Source organism: Nyctereutes procyonoides, unplaced genomic scaffold (assembly GCF_905146905.1).
Source record: "Nyctereutes procyonoides isolate TBG_1078 unplaced genomic scaffold, NYPRO_anot_genome, whole genome shotgun sequence".
NCBI lineage: Eukaryota > Metazoa > Chordata > Mammalia > Carnivora > Canidae > Nyctereutes > Nyctereutes procyonoides.
In genome coordinates this window covers 18,724,603-18,742,959 of record NW_026575032.1, presented here as the reverse complement: position 1 = coordinate 18,742,959, position 18,357 = coordinate 18,724,603, and the positions used below count along the sequence as shown (strand labels likewise).

The window sequence follows — 18,357 nt, the reverse complement described above, 5'->3', positions numbered from 1 at the left end:
CTAACTTGGACCAGTAGCCCCTAACTTAGACCAGTAGCCCCTAACTTGGACCAGTAGCCCTTAACTTAGACCAGTAGCCCCTAACTTAGACCAGTAGCCCTACCTTAGACCAGTAGCTCCTAACTTGGACCAGTAGCCCCTAACTTGGACCAGTAGCCCCTAACTTGGACCAGTAGCCCTTAACTTAGACCAGTAGCCCCTAACTTAGACCAGTAGCCCTAACTTGGACCAGTAGCCCCTAACTTAGACCAGTAGCCCCTAACTTGGACCAGTAGCCCCTAACTTAGACCAGTAGCCCCTAACTTAGACCAGTAGCCCCTAATTTAGAGCAGTAGCCCTTAATGTTGTGCATTGGAATTAAGTGGAGAGTGAGCCTTAAAAATTACAGATGCCAAGATCCTTCCGTCAGAGATTCCGATTTAATTATTTTAGAATGTGGCCTGGAAACTGGCACTAAAAAATATCCCCGGGGGATTGTAATGTGCTGTTGAGGTTAAGAACAATGGCTTTAGGATTAAAGTACTTCCCCCCCCCCCCCACTAGCTGCAGTCCTGGACCTATTTGACTTTTTGTACCAGGCTACTTTCTGTCAAAAAATAGATACTAATAATTGCCCATCTACAAAAGAATTAGGTTTAATCATTGTTGATAATTGAAGTTTTCCTCAGGAATTTTCTTATCACTTGGAGCAGAATCATGCTCTTGGAGCAGAATCGTTGCTCTTCATAGAATAAGAATGTGATTTCCATTTTTGCCAGACTCCTCTCCACTCCCTATTTTGTCTCAGGCTCAGCCCACGTCTTTCATTAACCTGTTTGGAGCCTCTGGGCAGGTGAATTTGCAACATTATCTCTAGAACACTGATCCGTAAGATAGTGAGCTGGAGGTGGAACATGTCCAGGGAGAAAATTTAAATGCACCCCTCAGGGATATTTCCTATAAAGCTTTCACATCACAGAGGTGGTTCTTCTAGGTTCACACTAAGATCCCTTCCATCTCTAAGTTTGTACATAGATCATTATTTTCTATCCACAACAAAAATTAAAGAGTTGGAAAATCAATATCTAAGACTCAGCTGCTAAGTCTCTGACGATTGAAGATGATACTTCACAATTCTGTGTTCTGACCCTCGCCACGTTGTCATTATTACCTATGGGTGGGAAACACCTTGTCTTCTTAATCTCTGAGATTGCCCGTGTTCATAAGAGTCACTGGATCATAATACGTAGTTAACGCGAGTCAGCTGACATTGAAAGAGTGAACTAGGATCTAATATGAGCTATTTGGCTTTATTTCTTCGTAGCCATAAGTGGAATCCAAATTTTTATTTAAAATAAATGGAGGAGAACGCCTGGGGGGCTCAGTGGTTGAGCGTCCGCCTTCAGCCCAGGACGTGACCCCGGGGTCCTGGGATCGAGTCCCGCGTGGGGCTCCCTGCATGGAGCCTGCTTCTCCCTCTGCCTGTGTCTCTGCCTCTCTCTCTTTCTCTCTCTCTCATGGATAAATAAATAAAATATTAAAAAAAATAAAATAAGAGGAGAGTCTAAGTTATACTGGCTGCCGAAACAAATGTAAATATCCAAACTTCAGTGTTTTAGTGCAGCGGCAGTTTATGACAGACCCTCGTGGTGGGCAGGTTTCTGCCATGGCCCCAGGCCCGCTGCCCCAGGTCGCGCACATTCTGCGGAGTCCTGAGACGTACCCCTGGGACTGGGTTACATGGCACAGTCGCCTCAGAAAGAGGGGTTATCTGGGGAGAGTCTGTCCTAATGAGGTAACCCTCAGTGTCAGGTACTGTTCCAAGTGCTGGAGAGATGTGCTGCAACGACATATGAGGTCTACCATTAACTGTACGCTAAAGATAACTAACATAAAGACGAAAGGCAACTGGCATAGAGAAGCTAAATAATTCTTCCCTGCGACCTAGGGCAGAGCTGGGATGCCGCGGGGGGCTCTGAGAGTGTCACTCCTCTACCCAAGGGTCTTACCTGACTTCCTGTTGCCTATGCATTGCCTAAGGCTCCAGTTCTGTAACATGACGGACAGCAAATGGCCGCAAACTCTCTTCCCAACGTATTTAACTCTTTCCATTCCCCTGATGACCCTCATGTTATGGTATAAATACTCTTTTCCAAACACAAATAGCCTTTAACAACCTCATGGCACGTGCCTTTTATGCAACACCCTGTTTGCTTTGTCATGATCTCCCTTGCCTAAAACTCCTACTCATCCTTCAATACCCAGACTATTTCTTTGTGAAGTCTCTGCTGACATTCGCAGTCTGAGTTAGTTACTCCTTACTCTGAATGCCCGTAGAAAAGTGCTCACATTTCCATAAAGCCTGTGTTAAATCGTACTGAGTTTATTCATATATTTGTCCCACCCACTAGACTCTGAAGTCTCAAAGAGAAGGAATGGGACCTTATTTTCTGGTATATCCAGTACTCGCCACCTACTGTGTGTTCACTGTAAGGAGGGACATATATTATGCAAGAGAAAGCATCATCAGTGTATAGCCGATACACCGTAACATTTGTACCATTGACCTTAAATATAAAAGTCTCAGGCCTATGTATAAAACTCTTTTAAACAAATGTTTCATATGGAAATCTGACTTCATAAAATTCAAAACTGGTTTACAGTTTTGTTTTTCAATTCCTCTAATTCAGGAACTCTGCTAGTGTCTTTTTTTTTTTTAGGATTTTATTTATTTATTCATGAGACAGAGAAAGGCAGAGACACAGGCAGAGGGAGAAGCAGGCTCCCTGCAGGGATCCCTATGCAGGACTTGATCCCAGGACCCCAGGGTCACACCCCAGGCCGAATGCAGATGCTCAACCACTGAGCCCCCCAGGCGTCCCTCTGCTAGTGTTTTAAACATGCCCTGATTTGGGAAAATGTGACATACATTTTTAAAAATACTTCTGCTATGTAAAGGGAAGTTCATTCTTTTTCCTCTCTCTCTCTCTCTCTCTCTCTCTCTCTCTCTCTCTCTCCTTCACACATGTACACACATTGGAAATGGTAAACTAGTCCATGGATGTATTTAGATTTTTTCACAGTGCAGAACTTTAGATAAGAATATTTTTTTGGGCAGCCCGGGTGGCTCAGCGGTTTAGGGCTGCCTTCAGCCCAGGGCCTGGTCCTGGAGACCGGGATCGAGTCCCAAGTCATGCTCCCTGCATGGAGCCTGCTTCTCCCTCTGCCCATGTCTCTGTCTCTGTGTCTGTCTCTCTCTCCCTCTCTCTGTGTCTCTCATGAATAAATAAATAAAATCTTAAAAGATTAAAAAAAAGGAATATTTTTTTTCTGTAACAATTTATTTATATTTCTAAGGAATATATGTTCTGCTAAGACCAATATCAATTTAACCACCACATTGCAGTAATTGTGAATATTGTACTACCTTATTCAATATTATATCCAACATTGGATCAACACAACATCATATCATTACATTATTTTAATATGTGTGTATATAAAGTATATGTATGTCTCCAAACGCCTCATGCAGTCCTGTATATGTTGACCTCCACCAGGGTCTGACTTCTTTCTCTGTATTTCTAAATCCAAGCGTTTCCCTTTGGCTGTGTTATTTGGATGTCAGATATTTTCTTAAAAGGATGCATAAGCATATATATATATACGTGTGTGAATATATTCACTGTATATATATGTATATTAGGCATTTATATATGTGTACTATATACGTACAGTGTACACCATATATATATATATACACTTTATATATGTCCCCTATATGTATAGTGTGTGAATGTGCATACAGTAGTCCCCCCCAATTCATGAGGATACTCCCAAGACCCCCAGGAGATGCCTGAAACCACAGATAATTCCAAATCCTACATATATCGCGTTTTTTCCTATACAAACATGCCTATCATGGAGTTTAATTGATAAATTAAGAGTTTAACAATAACTAATAATAAGATAGAACAATTATAACAATGCACTGCAGTGAAAGTGATGGGCATGTGGTCTCTCTCTCTATCTATAAATATCTTATTGTATTACGCTCACCCTTCTCATGATGATGTGAGATGATAAGATGTCTGTGTGCTGAGATACAGTGAGGGGCATGACGTCACGTCACACCGGCATTGACCTTCTTTCTGACCTTAAGGTGCATCATGAGGATGATCCTAAAAGGCTTCCTAAAAGGGCGGTTGCCTGTGGGTAATAATGAGCCCATGGAAAGTGCAGCTGTGGATAAGGGGGTGGACTGTCTGCGTGTGTGTATGTAGAGAGACGCAGAGACGGAGAGTTTACGGTCTCTGTGTGTGCCGTGGTGGGTGCGTGTGTGAGGGAAAGAGGGCGAGACCCTATACATGCACACGCTGTACGGCCCGCTGGTCTCCTGTTAATACGGAGGCTCCTCATCCTCCGAGGGCAGCTGATGCTTTCCAGCTCGTGAGTCGGAGCGGGACGCCCGAACGTCCCGGACCGAGGCCGTTCACGCAGCCGCCACGCGCCGGGGCCCTGAGCCGCTGGGCGCGCTGTCGTGAATCCTGAGCTGAGCGCCTTCTGCATGCAAGTGCTGGTGCTCACTCTGTCGGGGTCTGCCCCGTCATTCACGTTGTGCTCTGGTGAACAGTTCTGAGCGTCAGGACCGACAGATTGTGCCAGCGGTGGTGTTGGGTCTGCCCCGCCGACACGAGGGGAGAGCATCATGCAGTTCCCCCCGCCCAAGCGCTCTCCACAGAGGCGGACACCGTGTGGAAGGGTAGTCGGCCCGTAGGAACTGGTTCAACCTTTGTGGCACCCCGAGCAGTGTTCCAGGTGTCCCCCCACCTGGGGGACTGGACCAGGTAGGGTCGGGCATGTGGGGACTGAAAGCACCCGAAGAGAGTGCCAGTCATAAGGGCTGTGTTGCTCCTCGTCGGGACCGGGGCCGAATGACCCCGAGGACGCTGATCCGTCGTGGCCGGGGCTCGTCTCCCCTTCCGTTCTGCTTTCCCTTGCTCTCCAGGTAAGCACAGCTCGCCTGTCCGCTGCTCCGCGTTCCTAATCCTGACTGCAAATTAGGATCCACTGGATTCAGGCTTCACGTGTTTCTTGCTCCTACTGGCTCTTTCCTAAGTGAGAAAGATCGTTGTGATTTCTTTTCATTTGAAACATTTTTTTCCTTAAACGGAGGCTCATCGACTGGGCTGCACGTTAGACCCGATGCCCGGGGCCTGGCGGGCAGGAGCAGCCGGGCCCGCGAGGTCCCCGGGAGCGCCCGGCGGAGATGTGCATCCGCTGCTCATCTCAGGGGCTGAGGCTTCCGGGAGCACCTGCAAACCTAGGAAGAGCTTCCCTGGACGGCTATTTCCCTCTCCCCCCACTTGAGAATTAGTTTCCCAATGAATTTCGGTCACAGTATCTGACAGTTTGGCCCAGACCCCTCAAGCGGGAGGGGTGGCCTGTAAAGACCGCGGGTTCGCTGCCCGTTTGGAGGGAGGCTCTTCGTGGGGAGGGCATGGAAGGGCCCTCCCCGAAGCAGCTCCTCCCTGGACTGTCGAAGGGCGAGGGTCGAAGGGCGAGATTCCCTACGGCGCGGCTGTGTCTGTGTTAGACGTGGGGTGGGGGAGGCTGCGGAGTCGTGTCTACGCGGGCAAATCGGGGCGCTGAGCAAGTGTAACCGGCGGCCCGAGGCGCTGCGGCGGGTGCTCCAAGGTACCGCAGTCGTGGTGACCCCGGGCTCTGGCCATGCCCACGGCGGACCGTGGCACCCAGCACTGGGAGGGGCTGCTGCCCTGCGTCCTGTTTCGAAATCACACAGAAAATGTTTGGTTTTTCTCTGTAGGTTCGAACCAGTGTCCTGCCTGAACGCCAGGATCCCCCGCCGGAGGCCGGGGTAAGTGTTTCCCATGTTCAGAGGGGCACACGCGTCACTCCCAAGGTCATCGGGTGGGTGTCCGCCCCTGTGCTGTGTGGCAGCTAATGACACGGGGCTGCGGGGGGCACTTCTCGGGGTGCCGGCCGCCTTGGGCCCCTCGGGGAGCCCCGGCCCGGCCTCCGGCAGCGCCCTCAAGGGAACCCGCATTCACCTTCGCGGCTGACAGGCGAGTCTGCAGTGGCCCTGCCCGGGCTGACGAGCGACGCCCCGCACGGTCCAGCCGGGGAGCAGGCGGGGGGTCGGCAGGTGCAGGCTGTGCGGCCCAGGGGGGACAGGGGGCACGTGCGGCCCCGGGTCCGCCCCATCGGCAGTCTGCGGGAATTGCGAGGGCAGCAGGAGGGACTGCGGTCGGCCTAGGCCTGGGGAGGGGGCATCCCCGGCGAGGGCCCCTGGGCTGCGCGGGATGAAGGAGCCTGGACCCAGTTGGGCTAAGGAGGCCGAGGGCCCCTGGGGCTGCTGCTTGAGCGTCTGCCCGCCCGGCTCAGGTCGTGACCCCGGCCCTGGTCCCTGCTGTGGGGCTGCATCTCCCTCTGCACCCACCCCCCTTGTGGGCGCACTCGCTCTCTCTCTCTCTCCCTATTTCTCTCGCTTGCTCACTCATTGTCTCAAATAAGTACATAAAATCTTCCCAAAAGCTGTTATAACGAGGCCAGGGCCCTGAGCCACCCGAAGGGACTTGCAAGTCCCCAGCGTTGCTCGGACGCCAGTGCTCCCCCCTCCCCGGGGTGCGTACGGCCACCCAGGAGTCCCCCCCCCCTTTTTTTTCTGATCCCTTTTTTCACTGTGACTAGTTCCTGTGTCTTCTTTCCCTTCCTACGTGATGGGAAACTGTTGTAACCATGTCTGTTAGAGTTGACGGTGAAGGAAAAGTACATGGGCTGTACATGGGCTGTGCAAAAGGGCCTGTCCTCTGAGTTGCCGTAGGAGATGTTGTGTATTGACCTAGGGCTGTCAACTTGAGCTCTTCAAAGACCTTTCAGACTTACACCACAGTTCCTGTACGCAGTTTTATGAGAAGAGGTCAACGTATTATTGATATATTCATTTAACCCCTAAACAGGCACTTTTCAATGAAAATATTATGGGTGCCACAAATGTGTGCCATATATCTTAAATTTTCTAGTAGTCCGTGCTTTTATTTTTTTATTTTATTTTTTATTTTATTTTATTTTATTTTATTTTTTATTTTATTTTTTATTTTATTTTATTTCATTTTTTATTTTATTTTATTTCATTTTTTATTTTATTTTATTTTATTTTTTATTTTATTTTTATTTTTATTTTTTATTTTATTTTTATTTTTATTTTTTATTTTATTTTATTTTTTATTTTATTTTATTTCATTTTTTATTTTATTTTATTTTTTATTTTATTTTATTTTATTTTTATTTTATTTTATTATTTTATTTTATTTATTTTATTTAATTTTTTATTTTATTTTATTTTTTATTTTATTTTATTTATTTTATTTTATTTACTTTATTTTTATTTTCTTTTAATCTGTGCTTTTAAAAAATTAAAAAGAATCAGGCAAAATTAAGTTTAATATTTTGTTAAAGTCAATATGTACAAAATATAATCAGGTCAAGGAATTATATATGCTAATTAATTAGCATAAATAATGAATTATTTCACACCCTTTTTTTCATACCATGTTGTATAAATTTGACGTGTATTTGATGCGTACAGCACACCTCAAGTCAGAGTCGCCACAAGCCTAGTGCTCCACCAATGACTCCCCAGTGGATGGTACAGCTCTAGATAGCGCTTGGAAAAGCTTAGGAGGCTCTTGAAAATTGTGGCCTAAAGGACCCCTATACTCTGATTAAAGGCTTTGTGAGATGAACACAGGTGTGGGAGGCTCGGCCGCTCAGGGCAAGGAGTCCGGGGCTGCACGTCCTCCGGCTCCTTGTGCAGTGCAGCTCAGCCGGGGAGCGTGGGGAGCCTTCTGCAGAGAGATGCGCAGCCCCAGTGAGCGTCCTCCACCCTGTGACTTGCTCAGAGTCCCCGCGGGGCTGGTGGGATCAACTGCTTCCGTGTCACTCTCTATGGAGAGCACGTCGGGATTGGGGCAGACGCCCCAGTGTTGGTCGCCCTGCTTGATGTCACTCTCCAGCCAGGTGAGTGAGTGAAACTGCAGGAAGCAATCCAGGGACCCTCCGTGTTGGCTGCTTGCACCAGAATGATCACGGCGGGGGGCGGGGGGGGGCACTCTCACCAGCTAGCGATGAGGTCAGAGCCACGTGCTGCTGCGCAGGCAGAGAGAGCCTGGCGCAGGGAAAGGGAGCGGCCGCCTGTCCTGGAAATACAGCCCGGCGTAATGGGGACAAGGGACGCCGGATTGGAAAGCAAGAAACCCGGATTCCAACTTGGCCTCTGCACATTAGCCGGTTCTGGAGCCACGTGCAAGCGGTTAAGTCCTTGCACTTGCACGAGCTAAGTGCTTTGCCCACTTTGATTCTCACGACCACAACTATGAGAAGGATGGAGTTCCCGTCTGCGCCTCTCCTCGTACGGCGGCCAGGCCTGGGGATGGTGAAGGGACTCCTTCCAGACCACAGACGTGTGACGACAAACAGGGCCTGCCAGTCCCCGCCGGGGACAGCCAGTCTGGGGGCCGGGAGGAGTGATTTAAACGGCCCAGATTTCCATTTTCTGGACAGAATAACATTTAACATGACACTCCAGACCTCTGAGCTCCTACTTCAGTGAGACTCTAATTTTTTGTTGTTGTTGTTCGTCTTTCAGATTTTTCCACTGATATTAGAGCTTCCAGTTTCAAACCTTTACGACGAGAATTTTAGAAACAGCCCCGAAGAAGAGCTGGAAAGGCTCGTTCCTTGAGTTGTATCTGAAATATAAAAATCTTCGAAAAACCTCTCTCAAATGCTCTGGTTATGTCTACAGTGACAGCAAAGATATAAAATAGCTTTAGATTAAGTTATTCTCTTACGTTAGCCTTAGTGTGCTCTTTTCCCTCCGTGGGGACTTAGGTTTCAGCCACAGAGAGTGTTTCCCTCTGATTCATTCTTTCTACAGGAGGCCAGTGAATATTCATGCAAATTAATGAGATGTTTTATTTATATTGAGGTGCAGCAAATCCCTAAACACCTGCTAGAAAGTAAATATACAGGCAAGTTCCACCGTTAGTGACGCAGTGCGGAACGGTTAGACGCGGTCTTTGCGGGTTTCACCAATGCACTTTATTTGTATAATGAATAAGATCATATTTATACCTAAATAACACCTCCTCCGGTTTGACATGTTTTTAATAATGTCATTATGTAAATTAGTCTTTAACAAGTTGAGTGGTTTCTGCAGAACCTCTTATCCTTTGTGTTGAGGCATGTCGCTGCCAGTGATGATGGAAAGTCCGACTCGGGGGCCTTGCCCTAGGCCCGCTGCGAGCACCTAGATGGAGGCAGGAGGCCGTTGTCCTGGGCACTGGGCTTGGCTCCGCGGCGGACAGCCCAGGACATTCAGGGGCTGAGGTCCCGACTCTACAAGCAGCTGTGCCTCGTGCTGCGTGTGTTGCTCATGTTTGAAAATAGCCCCTCCACCTGTCCCTCCCTGCGACATTCCAGTCTGGGGCATCTGCCACTTTCATGGATGAAAAGGCCTCAGTCACAGTCGTGACATGTGCACTCTGTTCTGTGAATCCCCAAAATCATCCATACCTTTGAAATCTCAAAAGGCGGAGAGAAAATAATGTGAGATTTTGAGGCATCCTGAAGTCTCTATGAGTTCAGAGCTTCCTTCGAGCAAGGAGAAAGGGCGAGGAGTAGGAGTTTAAAACCCCGATAATCAGGGAAAGAGGAAGCAAGAGAGACGTCTGTTTGGACACCAGAGGCTACGGCGAGCTTTGCGGCAACAACACACAGTCCGGTCTACACACGAAAGTCGTTTTGATTTCCTATTATTTATTTTATTTTATTTTATTTTATTTTATTTTATTTATTTTATTTTATTTTATTTTATTTTATTTTATTTTATTTTATTTATTTATTTTATATTTTATTTTATTTATTTTTTTATTTTATTTTATTTATTTGTTTTATTTTATATTTATTTATTTTATTTATTTTATTTATTTTATTTTATTATTTTATTTTATTTGTTTTATTTTATATTTCATTTTATTTTATTTTATTTTATTTTATATTTTATTTTATTATTTTATTTTATTTGTTTTATATTTTATTTTATTATTTTATTTGTTTTATATTTTATTTTATTTATTATTTTATTTTATTATTTTATTTTATTTATTTTATTTTATTTTATTTTATTACTTTTTTTTTTTTAATTGCAGTTCAGTTTGCCAACATACAGCATAACACCCAGTGCTCATCCCATCAAGTTTCCCACGTTTCAGCGAACCATAGCACTTGGTAGATGCCTGCAGAGAGAACCTTCTAACATCCATCTCTACCACGGCGACGGGCTGACACGCTAGGTTTGATGCCAGTCGTTCATTCCCTCTCTGTCAGCGGGTGTTTATCACATGGCCTACTACGCGCTGGGCCGTCGGAGTCTGTGGGAACACAAAGGAAGGCTCCTTGTGGGGCTTCAGATCTCAGTTATTTTCAAGGGAGTTACACAATAAGCAAGTATACATATTTTATTATTGTATTATTATGTATTTATTCGCGAGAATACACAGGAGAGAGAGGGAGGCGGAGACCCAGGCAGAGGGAGAAGCAGGCTCCATGCAGGGAGCCCGACGTGGGACTCGATCCCAGGTCTCCAGGATCACGCCCTGGGCCGAAGGCGGCGCTAAACCGCTGAGCCACCCGGGCTGCCCAAGTATACATATTTTAATATGTATTTTAATTTGACTTAAATAGACATATGTATGTCATATGGTGGTAAGTGCCAGTAAAGCAAAATACAACAGGACAAGAAATAGAGAAAAGCAGAGTGGATAGCTGGGGAAGGGGCGCTCATGACGGACGTTCTAGGAACATCCTCCATCCATCCTCTGTCTCTGAGGAAGCGGCATTCATCAGTGGTCCAGCCGGGTCGTTCCCAGGCTCTTCTCTGCCCTTTGCTGGAAAGTCACCCTAAATTCCTTCATGCTTGGTTCATGGAGCGCTCGCACTGCCTTTCCGGTCTTGACTCCCACACATTGACATCTCATCAGAGCTTTTTTCCCCCAAACAGTATTTTCACCTGATGTCCTTTGCCTGGTAATTTAGCCCCATAATAGTCTTCTGGCTTCGGCGAGGTGGTGTCTAGGCTCTTCGGGTTTCCAGTTAGTGTATTGGGTTCATGCTTCCTAGCGCAAGCATCTCCAACTTTAGAACTGGGTCGTATGTCAGATGCTCGCCTTTAGGTTTTTTGGGAAAAAAAAAAATCTAAATTGAAAAGGGGGAGAAAAATTTGGACCCTAAGCTTTTTTTTATTTTTTATTTATTTATTTTTTATTCCTTAAGCTTAACAGCTGTGAAGTGTGGCTGCAGCCTTTTTTGTACGAAATAACTGCACAGTCTTCCCTGAATCGTCCCCAGGCTCCTTAAGCCCAGGCTCTCGATCCGGTGCAGACCTGCAGCCGATAGAATTGTTTGACGGTAGAATTTTCTAGAAGATGTAGTGTTGACTTCTTGTGAAGCATCACAGTGTGTTGGGCAGGAGTGGCCTGGATGGTCTGGGTTTGATAGGTTCGTGGTCACTTCCAGACCTTGGGGAAACGAGAAACACTATTTACGGTGGACCGTAACATGGTGACTTTTAAGTCAGAAGCAGCCGGGAATATTAAAGAGGGACGAAAGATCTATATCCTGGAAGAGGAAAACCAATTTGGAGTTTTATTCTTTACATTACGAGTCCGCGAGCGTGGAGGGGAGATATTCATAGATAGTCCACGGCCAGTGTGATAGGCTAAGAAAGCAACTTTAGAAAATGTGACCGAGTAAGTACCTCTCTGTCCTGTGTGCTGGAGTGAAGTCGTCCCCCGCTCGGGTAGAAAGGGCAGAAGGAAACAAATGCTCTTCAGCGTCGCCGTGCTGGGGGAGAAACACAGCATTTCTATTTATAACGTGTACAAGAGTCCCACATAAAAATAGCTGCAGCCAACAGATTTGCTTATATGTGGAGTCCAAGGGCGCTGCCGCCAGGGGCTTGGGGACTTGGGATCGGGACGGCGGCGGCTCCGGTAAATACATCAAGAGTCTGTCATCCTGTCCTCGGCCTCGGTCTCCGCGCGGAAGAAAGTTAGTTTGCGGGAAGGTCCTGGCCTCTGGATCTGGTTATTCTCCAGGCTGCCGGGCTCTCTGTTTTTAGTGCAAAGGAAGCCCGGGCACCCCTGGGCTTGCACCCCTGGGCTCCCCCCCCCCCGGGCGGAGGACGTGTCACTGCGCCTCCGTCAGGGTGACTGTGTCTCGGCCGGGGAAATACTCGCAGGCGACCGGGCTCGGCGCTTCCTTCTCGGAACGTTGGCGGGGCCGGTGCGACAGCGAGCGCTTGGAAGCTGATGGAAGCCGATCTTTCTTGTTTTCAGCGCAGCTTCCTGGGCTATGCCAGCTTCACCGTTGGGGAGCTACTGAGGTCCAAGGAGCAGCTGCTCGCCCTCAGCCTGAGGTGGGTCTCGTCTGTCTGTCTGTCTGTCTGCAGAAGCGCTGTCGGGTGAGTAGCCTGTGACTCTGGCTGAGACCTCGGGGCGGGAGGTCCCGGCTCTCGCAGCCGCTTAGAGGTCACCCCGGCCGGCCCGCGGTCTCCCCAGCAGCAGGCCCAGCGGAGCAGCGATCATTCACCCAACCTCACGGCGAAGTTCACGGCCCGTAGTCGGGGAGATCTACCCGGTCCCCAAAGTGGCCAGGTGCTGTGGTGCGAGCAACCGAAATGATGAGCATATGCTGTTACATATTTTTTTTTCTGCTGCTTATTAAAATGTCACTTTTTAAGCCAAGTAAGGTTCTAGGTTCGGAATATGTTTGCCGGTGGGTGAGTTGATTATTCTCCTTTTTAAAATATTTTTATTTCTGCTAATTATTAAAATGTCACTTTTTAAGCCAAGTAAGGTTCAAGGTTCGGAATATGTTTGCAGGTGGGTGAGTTGATTAGTTGATTATTCTCTTTTTTTTTTTTTTTAAGCTCATTTGGTTGCTCTCCTGTTACATGTAAGACATAAGTTAAAACAGACTCCTGGGATCCCTGGGTGGCGCAGCGGTTTGGCGCCTGCCTTTGGCCCAGGGCGCGATCCTGGAGACCCGGGATCGAATCCCACGTCGGGCTCCCGGTGCATGGAGCCTGCTTCTCCCTCTGCCTGTGTCTCTGCCTCTCTCTCTGTCTCTCTCTGTGACTATCATAAATAAATAAAAAAATTTTAAAAAAAATAAAAAAAATAAAACAGACTCCTAAAAAAATACAAAAAGAAAAAAATAACAACAACAACAACAAAAAAGCAGACTCCTAGTGAAGCAGGCAGTCGATCCCAAGTAATTTTGAGTGCAAATACGATTTATTTTGACATAGAAGACGAGACAGCGATCTTTAGGAAGTCGTACAGTGTTTTAATGCCAATAAGAGTATGAAATAGAATAAACTGTTTTTGAGCCTCATTATGAATCCCAAACAACCGTGTGCCGTCTTCTTCTTTTTTTTTTATTTTTATTTTTTATTTATTTCTTATTTTTATTTTTTATTTGTTTTTTTGTTTTTATTCTTTATTTATTTATTTTTTCATCTTCTGACGGAGTAGTCACACCTACGATCTTGTGCCTGTGAAGATCACCACCTCGCGATACTTGCGTAGCATAATAAAGTACGAAAACCGTAGAGAACCCCGTTTGTGAGTCTCAGTAAGTTGTTCTCTTGATGGGACGTGGAGACACCCCCGGGGAAGAGACGGGCGCTCGCCCTGCGCCTTGCCCCCCCGAGGACCCCTCGCGACCCACTCATTTGAGCAAAGACACCGTGGCGATGCTGGCACCTGCACTGCTGGCTGCTATTTCCTGATCCTTACGTTTTTGCATTTTTTTTTGTTATTTATTTACGATAGTCAGAGAGAGAGAGAGAGAGAGAGAGAGAGAGAGAGGCAGAGACACAGGCAGAGGGAGAAGCAGGCTCCACACAGGAAACCTGACGCAGGACTCGATCCCGGGACCCCAGGGTCACGCCCTGGGCCGAAGGCAGGCGCTAAACCGTTGAGACACCCAGGGATCCCTCCCTTTTCCTTCTTTGCCAGAATTGTGGGTTTCTCTCCCCATTAACCGGACACGTTGCAGACTTATCACTGCCTTTTGGTCTCTGACCCTCGAGGCTGTCTGCTTCAGGCGTGACTCCCCCCCCCCCCCCCCCCCCGGGAGCCTCTGAGGTCTTGTGCTGGGAGAGCATTCCCTTAGGGAGAAGAAGCATTTTTGTGTTGTTTTGGTTGTTTGTTATGCTTTGGTTTGAATGTTACTTTGCACTGATAACATCTATTCCAGGCATTATTATTTTTTTCTTTTTTTCCCCCCGGCATTATCTCTTAAGAGGTTTATTTATTTGCTTCAGAGAGAGAGAGAAGGAGAGAGCAGGGACAGACAGAGGGAGAGGGAGGGAGAGAACCTCAAGCAGGCTCCCGCTGAGCACAGAGCCCCATGCAGGGCCCGATCCCAGGACCCCGAGATCCTGTCCTGAGCCGAAATCAGGAGTCAGACCCTCCACCGACTGAGCCCCCAGGCGCCCACCCCGCCGCCGTTATCTTTAAAACAATAGAAATCTCAGGTTTCTGTGAAACAAATGCACAGAAACGGGATACATTTGTGTGAACATGCTTTGTGGTGAGCTTCCCAAGAACCTGTGTGGTTTTGTGTCCGTTGTCCCTTTGAATTGTTTCTTACCAGGAAACTCCAATCCCAGAACTCTCCAGCTAGGTGCACGGAGCGCCATCGTTTTCATGTGGCCACAATGTCGTTTGCGCTTTGACCTGGGATTTTTTTTTTTTATGAATTTATTTTTTATTGACGTTCAATTTGCCAACATATAGAATGACACCCAGTGCTCATCCCGTCAAGTGTCCCCCTCAGTGCCCGTCTTTTTAACAGAATTTGGAGTTGAATTCTTCCCCCCCCCCCCGCATGAGATTTAAAGGGGGCAAGAAGTCTGTGTCTTATTTATAGATGTGGACTCAAATTTCATGAAATAGCATGTAGCCCGTTTTTAAAGTCATTGGATACGATCTATTTGCATGCATTAGGGACAATGCCTCCCACGCATCAGGTGGTCCTGCTCATGCAACGCGTCTTCATTTAGACACGTAGCTGCTCACTTCCCATCTGAGCACTCCAGCATCCCGACTGAACCTGGTGTCTTTGCTTGGTACTCACCCTTTTTCTTTTTTTTTTTTTTAAAGATTTTATTTATTTATTCATGAGAGACAGAGAGAGAAGCAGAAGACACAGGCAGAGGGAGAAGCAGGCTCCATGCAGGGGGCCCGATGCAGGATTTGATCCCGGGACCCTGGGATCACGCCCTGGGCCAAAGGCATAGCTAAACCACTGAGCCACCCAGGGACCCCCTCACCCTTTTACTTTTGTGTTCTAAGTTGCCTTTTCTTGCTATTTTACATTTGGTAGTTCCTCTCTCCTCTTCTTTTAGATCTGAATTATATTTTCTGTTCTTGTTCCCTGATTGGTCACCGTATCTTCCTGACTTTCAGGGTAAGGTCCCTGTAGAGAGGCTCACAAATGTAGGCATGAAAGACAGTGGATACGGGACACCTGGATGGCTCAGGGGTTGAGCGTCTGCCTTTGGCCCAGGGCGTGATCCCGGAGTCCTGAGATCGAGTCCCACGTCCGGCTCCTTGCATGGAGCCTGCTTCTCCCTCTGCCTGGGTCTCTGCCTCTCTCTGTGTCTCTCATGAATAAATAGATAAAATCTTTAAAAAATTACAAAAAAAAGAAAGACAGTGGATAATCATAAAATAATAGTAAGAAGGAGGAGGAGGAGGAGGAGAAGAGGAAGGTTCTAGTGCCTTATGCTCTGATAAGTGTATTAGAGCGATTGCCTCACTGGCCCTTATCACATTAGCCTACAATGTTCCTCTTTTGGCCACTTTGTAAATCGAGAAACTGAGATATAAAGAGCCGCCTAGTGCTCTGCACAGAGCCACGGGGCTCATACGTGGGGCGACCAAAGGACGGAGCCCCCCGTTCCTGACCGCAAAGCCCGTGCTCCTGGTAACCCACTTCTTGTGTCCTGGGATGAAGGAGAAGACTGAGAACCTCCTAAGCCACATCCCACGTCATGTGACCTAGATAAGGGAGGAGCAAAGCAGGGACTCCGGTGCGCCCCCGTGCTCACGGTGTCTTCCACTTAGGGTTCCTCGCGGCGCCGCCTCTCGCGGTGAATGCAGACGTGGCGGGGTCAGCGTGCCACGAGGAACTCGACGTGTCAGCCGCTGGTGGTGGAAAGTGGGGAGCGGCCTGCCTGGTTAGGGACGCCGGGGAAGCCTGTGGGTCTGCTGTCACCGCAGATGCTTGGCGTTCCCAGGCCCTAAGCCCGCTTTGCTGTCCAAGCACCCGCCAGTCGTTTGCTCCGTAACCTTCCCCCAACGTCTCAGCACCACGCAAGCAGACCCTTGGCACGTCCTGATCCAGTTGCGTGATTTAATGAAAGAGTGAAGAGATCACATCCGTCTCTGGGAATGGTGCTTGCAGTCGGGAGCAGTGACACTGCCCCTAGAGCATTCAGACAACCACAAAGGCAGATAAAAAGGCGGGGGAAAGGGTAAAACTTCCTTTTTGGGAAATCCTCAGAAGCATTGAGACAGAGGGATGCGTCCTGACCTTGTCTCTGTTGCATGTGAGCTCCGTCGCACGGGGCCCCGTAGGTGAGGCTGCGGTCCGTGCTCGTTCACTGAGCCGGCGCTGAGGAGGAATTTTTTCATGTGGTGACTACAGCGATCGGTTTTTTTAGAAAAATACCTAGAGGGCATCAGTTAGTGTTTTGCAGCTGTTAACAATCAAGCTATTAATGAGAGGGATCTCGTTGTTTATTGAGCAGCTGCTAGCGTGCAAGGGAGGTCTTCAGTGCCCGTCACGCGTGATCTTTGTAGCCCGCGCCGCGTTGTCACCCGTTTCACAGCAAGTTTCGCAGCTGCCGATGGTACAAGTAAGATTAGAATCCAATGTGGTCCGGTTCCAGAGCTCGTTCTGTTTTATCTTCCTGCCTCATAGGAAGCTAATGATCTAATGGAATCTTTGCTTCCTTCTCTATTTTATATTGTTAATTAATTAATTTGTTTTTATTCATCTATTTATTCATCTATTTATTTATTTATTTTATTTATTCATCTATTCATCTCTTTATCTACTTATTTATCTATTTATCTATTTATTTATCTATTCATTTATTTTTACTTATTCATCTATTTATATACTTATTTATCTATTTATCTATGTATTTATTTATCTATTCATTTATTTATTTTTATTTATTCATCTATTTATTCATCTATTTATCTACTTATTTATCTGTGTATTTATTTATTTATCTGTTCATTTATTTTTATTTATTCATCTATTTATTCATCTATTTATCTACTTATTTATTTATCTATTTATTTATTTATCTATTCATTTATTTATTTTTATTTATTCATCTATTTATCTACTTATTTATCTATTTATCTATTCATATTTATTTATTTATTTATTTATTATTTTGTTTTTCTATTTTATATTCTATCCTTCGGAGAGTTTCAGGGGCCTCAATTCTCTTTTTTCCTTAATGCTTCATCTTAAAATTCAATTGCACGTGCCCACGAGGTACTAGAGGTTCAACAATTACTTGCTGGAATTTTGATTCATGACCAGGACTTCCTCGTATTTATATGGATGCAAACTGAGGACCATTTATTTCTGAATGGCATCCGCCCAAATTAGTGAATATAACACAGCCCACGCGTTAGACTACGTCTGAAACAAGTAACTTGCAGGGTAACAGTGAGGGATGGATCGTAATACGCTGGAGAGGCTGAAAACTGTGTTTAGAATTCACTATTTCAGCGTAGGCTGCTTTGCCTTGTCACAGAGTTGTCAGTGGGGCGCTCAACGAGTGCCCTGGTATTTCTTCTGTGACCTTTTGCATGTGACCCCTCCCAGGTTAAACAAAAATCTATATAATTTTATCAGAATGGGTGTGACAAAATATTCTTGAGCTCATTCAGAAAAAAAACCTGTTTTCATTTATTGTGCTGCATTCACCATAGTGGTGTCATGTGACATACACCTAGGACTCCCGTGACTCTAGGTAGACTTGAGGTGTCATTTTAATTTTTTTTTAAGATTTTATTTATTTATGAGAGATACAGAGAGACAGGCAGAGACACAGGCAGAGGGAGAAGCGGGCTCCATGCAGGGAGCCCGACGTGGGACTCGATCCCGGGACCCCAGGACCACGCCCTGGGTCGATGGCAGGTGCTAAACCGCTGAGCCATCTAGGGATCCCCTATGAGGTGTCGTTTTATGACACTC

General features: G+C 46.6%; 1 protein-coding gene across 3 annotated transcripts in view; it reads left to right on the top strand.

Annotated features, from left to right (window-relative positions):
• The window catches only part of INPP4B (inositol polyphosphate-4-phosphatase type II B), a 371,833-nt gene that overhangs the window by 113,200 nt on the left and 240,276 nt on the right, over positions 1-18,357 (top strand). For 2 of the 3 annotated variants that reach the window (XM_055317016.1, XM_055317017.1), the window contains 2 exons: positions 5,807-5,857; positions 12,399-12,478. In XM_055317016.1, the coding sequence (XP_055172991.1) occupies positions 5,807-5,857; positions 12,399-12,478 (131 nt within the window). Of the gene's footprint in view, positions 1-5,806; positions 5,858-12,035; positions 12,112-12,398; positions 12,479-18,357 lie in introns of those variants that run through there. The other variant, XM_055317018.1, reaches the window with a different exon arrangement.